This window comes from Penaeus japonicus, unplaced genomic scaffold (assembly GCF_977035675.1).
Source record: "Penaeus japonicus unplaced genomic scaffold, GWHDUDI00000001_assembly GWHDUDI00000030, whole genome shotgun sequence".
Taxonomy (NCBI): domain Eukaryota; kingdom Metazoa; phylum Arthropoda; class Malacostraca; order Decapoda; family Penaeidae; genus Penaeus; species Penaeus japonicus.
In genome coordinates, this window is record NW_028234432.1 from 10,064,570 (window position 1) to 10,069,569 (window position 5,000).

At 43.7% G+C, this 5,000-nt stretch overlaps 1 protein-coding gene across 1 annotated transcript in view; it reads right to left on the bottom strand.

The window, feature by feature from the left end:
• The window catches only part of f (espin protein forked), a 345,145-nt gene extending 343,670 nt beyond the window's left edge, over window positions 1-1,475 (bottom strand). Inside the window, exon 1 of the mRNA XM_086555032.1 lies at window positions 457-1,475. Within this exon, the coding sequence (XP_086411158.1) occupies window positions 457-1,088 (632 nt within the window). The 5' untranslated portion in view covers window positions 1,089-1,475. The remainder of the gene's footprint in view (window positions 1-456) is intronic.
• Window positions 1,476-5,000: the final 3,525 nt, after the last annotated feature.

The window sequence follows — 5,000 nt, forward strand, 5'->3', positions numbered from 1 at the left end:
GTAAAACTTCTTGTTTAAACTTTTATTGGGGAAAATGTCATCGTAATATTCATGCTCTTAAGGTAGGGCAGTATAAGTAAAAGATGATTTATGTTTATTTACTTCGAATGGCGGGTATTTGGATAGCATTGTTAGGGATAGAAGCAGTAGTTGCCAAGAAACTGACGAGCTAATATATGATTTACATTAATTTAAGAACAAGATAAGACACTGTTGAAATCAAACTCAAAATTTAACAGAAAGAAGAACATTTTATGAAAAATGGTAACTTAGTCCTGTCGCGCTTTTAGTTGCATACCACTGCATATTGGCCGTTTACGACCCTGCAGCACCATATAATGTTAACAATGTCGGGTTTCATAACTTTTTCACGCCCGGCTGGTTATACGACTCAGCTCGTTTACTTCTCCTGGATCTGGATAATTTGGCTCCATTAAAGACGACATGAATGCCTACCTGTCTGTGTCTGGCATCTTGGTTGCGTCCGTGGTGGAGATGGCGCGCTCGGGCAGCCCCGTGGTGCTGGTGCTCTTCGTCAGCCCCTGGGAGGTCTTCAGGAGCTTGTTCCTCGCGAGTCTCTCCTCCTCCTCCTGCTGGATCTCCACGAGCCTCTTGCGGTACTTGTTGAGGAAGCTGCACCGGTTGATGGTGCCGTCGCAGTGGCCGCCGTCGCCCTCGAAGGCGTGGTTGTCGGCGCCCATCGCCTTGCCGTCGGACTCGATCTCGATGAAGCTCACCACCTTGACCTCCTCCTTGGAGTCGTCGCACTTGCACGTGCACACGCCCTTGCAATCGTCGGTGCATTGGGTGGACTGCGTCTTGACGCTGCTGTAGGGAGACAGCTTGTCGTCCCAATCGCCCTCGAGGCCGCACGCGGGGTCCATGCACGTCGAGGAGGACCTGTGGCTGCGGGGCTTGCACTTGTGGCACCGCTTCCTGTGCCGCAGCTTCCCGATGGACGAGAACTTGCTGGAGATCTTGGATCGCCTGATGGAGAGGATCTTGTTGCGGCGGAGGTTGAATCCTTCCTTCTTCTTCTTCTTCACCCGCACCTCCATCTGCAGGCGGAATAGGTCTAGGATGCACATCTTCTGAAGATTTTTTTTAAATCAAGCAATGAGTAAGTCGGTTCACTCCATGTTCGCGAAAAAAATATATATTTTATACAATAAGCTCGTTGATGTCAGGAATTAACGTTTGCTGTCCACGCACTCACAATATTTTTTGTCACAAACACATGGTTATCAAAGTAAAAATTCACTCCAGTTTCTGTTGGCTGTTTGTAAATAAAAATCCGAGACGTCACACTCGAAGACGCAATCACGTGCTATATACGAGTATAGTCGTAAAGGTCGAGTTAGTGTGTGGGTGATGCACTCTACTTAGCCCTTATAAAAGGACCAGTCAGCGCGTGGAGACGGGTTCTGAGCGCGGCAGCAACACGTCCTCTCTCCCTGAAGGCTCACGGCACACTAACCGCGCGTTGGACCTATAATCTAGAGTACGTCATGGCGCGCTATCTAAGGTCATCCAGTTACCTGATGCTGGCTGGCCTGCTCCTTAAGGTCAGCCATTTACTGTCCACTCCCACTCACACCCTAATGCCTTGGAAGACATGACACCTGTTATTAGAACGGGCCACACCTGCTTCTGCTGCGAGGCATCCCTACTGCTGGTTGGAAGACACCAGTGTCACACTCGCTCCTGCTGGCTGTGCTGTCGTGCCTTTCGACATTCCTATGGTGCCAGTGTTGCACCTCTCAACATCTGTTTACGGCGTTGCAAAACGACGTGAATCATTCTTTGCTCTCTTTGCTCAACTGTATATTTTATTGAGTTGCATTTCTTTAACAGTGTTGTTTCAAGTCGCGGAACATTTTTTTTTTTTATGAAATCATAGCAAAGGTACTGGCTGGATTTGTTTTTTGCACAGTCGAATTCAGATGAATAAAATTCATTCCTTGTCATTACATTTCACCCGCACACTGTGCTTACCCACCTACGTCTTCCATACCTGTTATCCTATCGCTTTACCCTTGTATTTCTTATACTTTTAACGCATACGAACATGTACTTCGCAGAGCATTTAAGATAATCGTTCTCAACCCCTTTTGTGTGACCGAAACTACCCCTTCAGCCAATTTCCTATTTCACTTGGATAAGTAAAACAAAGTAGCCCAGAATACAAAATATACTCTACGGAATAATTGCAAGAGATAAAAGCAACATCACACTTTTGATTTTCAAATCGTCGTACGTTTTATTAAACCAAAATTTCCCTCCTCTCATAAAATTTATCCCCTAGTCTGATGAAAATTCCCCCACCGTAAGCAAATTTCCCTCAGGTTATGATACGCTAATATGATATATTTTCAGTTATATGTATGAATGCATTCCACTGTCTTTACCAAAAACATAAATTTTGCAACATTTTCACAACAGTTTACATGTCACGTCGAAATATTTAAGGGCGCTGACGGACAGACTGGTCAGAAGCGCCACCGAGCGACGCCACTATGGCTCTGGGGAAGGGACTGACTGCAAGGAAGTGCCACTTATTTTCTTCTTCCTCTTCTACTTTTTCTTCTTCTTCTCACTCTTCTTCTTCCTCTTCTACTTTTTCTTCTCCCTCTTCTACTTTTTCTTCTTCTTCCTCTTCTATTTTTTTTCTTCTCCTTCTTTTACATATTCCTCTTCTTTAATTTCTCTCTCTTTTCCTCTCTTTCTCTTCTCCCTATCTCGCGCTCTCTCTTCTCTCTCTCATCTATCCTCTCTCTCTCTCTCTCTCTCTCTCTCTCTCTCTCTCTCTCTCTCTCTCTCTCTCTCTCTCTCTCTCTCTCTCTCTCTCTCTCTCTCTCTCTCTCTTCCTCTCTCTCTCGCTCTCTCTCTCTCTTCTCTCTCTCTCTCTCTCTCTCTCTCTTCTCTCTCTTTTCTCTCTCTCTCTGTCTCTCTCTCTCTCTCTCTCTCTCTCTCTCTCTCTCTCCTTCTCTCTTTCTCTTTCTCTCTTTCTTTCTCTCTCTCTTTCTTTCTCCTCTCTCTCTCTCTCTCTCTCTCTCTCTCTCTCTCTCTCTCTCTCTCTCTCTCTCTCTCTCTCTCTCTCTCTCTCTCTCTCTCTCTCTCTCTCTCTCTCTCTCTCTCTCTCTCTATTTGTCTATCTTTCTATCTCTTGTGCTCCCCATGGAGTGACAATGAAATAGTTCTCCTTATACCGACGTCGTACAATATTTTGGATGCGCCGGATAACGTCTGAACGGTTAACAGTTTTATAGTTCTCAACCAAGTTCCAACGATCTACTGGTTGGTTGGCGGCTGGGTCCACTTTTGGTGAATCAGCCACCAAAAGGGGTTAGTTATATGGAAAGCCACACATCGCGAAGTGGCGCCACCTGTAGCGTCACCGCGTCTTCCCGCCATAAACGCGTGCCACTGACGCCGCGGGAAAGGATATAGTTGTTTCTTATTCAATACTAGAGGAAAAGGATGGTTGATATAAGGACTTGCGGCGTCTGTCTGCATGTAACTATAGGCGGTTTAGTTGAATGTTGAATAATTTCTTGCTCGTCACGCTTATTTTGAATAAAAACCTGTTAGATTTTTTTTTTTTTTTTTTTTTTAAGATAATTCGTACATCTTTTAAAAATATATTAGTTATGCAGTCTACTCTGTTCTCTTACAGCTGTTCTTACATTTCATTTGAATATCTTCCTTTTCATACTTTCAACTTCTCAATGCATAGCCCTGATTGTTATTGCTGTTACTATTATCAAAATTACTTACTGACACGGTCATTACGAACTCCAAGGTCATTTTACTGCAAGCAACAGTAAAAGTATAAGCTATTATCACCCCGGTAAGCCTGCTATTACATGATCGCAGGCAGTAAGTTTACACTATGGTCACCTTCCTTATATATATACCTTTCTCTTTCACTAGTTTCTTTTCAATATTGATTTTGTTTTTCCTTCGTTTTTTAAGTTTTTTTTTCTCTCTTTCGTGTTTCATTTTTTCTCTTAAAAAGTTCTTCTCACCGTCCTTCAGGAATCCACCTTTCACTTCATCTCCCGTAACAAAACGTCTCTTTTCCGAACCTTCTCCTCCCACCCACAACCCTACGCCCCTCCCCCCTCCCCCCCCACCACCACACACACACACAAACCACCATCCCACCCCCACTCATACACCAACCCCACATCTGCCCACACCCCTAACCCCCAGCCTGACCCCCTACTCACGCTCCCTAACCTACCCTTGCCCATACCCTCCCCCCTCACGTACCCACAACGCCCACCCCACCCCCACCCACCAGCATCATATTCTGGCTACCTACATGACCACTTTACAGCTCTCCAGAGTCTTTTAATGATCAGCTGGATAATGTCTTGCCTTTCCTTTTAACATCTGTTCGTTAATCTTCGTGTGTCCTTTGTTTGTTGTCTTTAGCCCTTTCCTGTTAATCGTTTTGTTTTCTTTTGTCTTTTTTGATTTTTTTTTCCTCTATGTATTTTTCCTTTTCTGATCTGATATCTCTATCTTATTATTATCATTTCCTCTTCTATTACGCCTTTTTCAAAGTCATCTTCTCCTACGTCTTCTCTTTCTTCTTCTTCTTCATCTTATCAAGCATCTCCTTTTTGTATCTAGCGTCTCTCTCTTCTTCCCTTTCTTATTCTTATTCCCTTACGTCTCCGTTACGTCGTCTTCTTCCTTTTTTTCTTCTTCTCTTGTGTCATCATTTCTTTTTCATCTTCTTCTTCTTCTCCTAGTGTGTCTTCCTCTTCTTCTCATTCTCATTCTCATTCTTATTCTTATTCTTCTCTTACGTCTTCGCCTTCTTCTTCTGCTTCTACTTCTTTCTTTCTTCTTCTTCTTTCTTTCTTCTTCTTCTCTTACGTCTTCGCCTTCTTTATCTTCTACATTTTTCTTTCTTCTTCTTTCTTATTATCATTCTCTTACGTCTTCGCTTTGTTCTTCCTCTTCTTCTCATTCTCCTTCTCATTCTT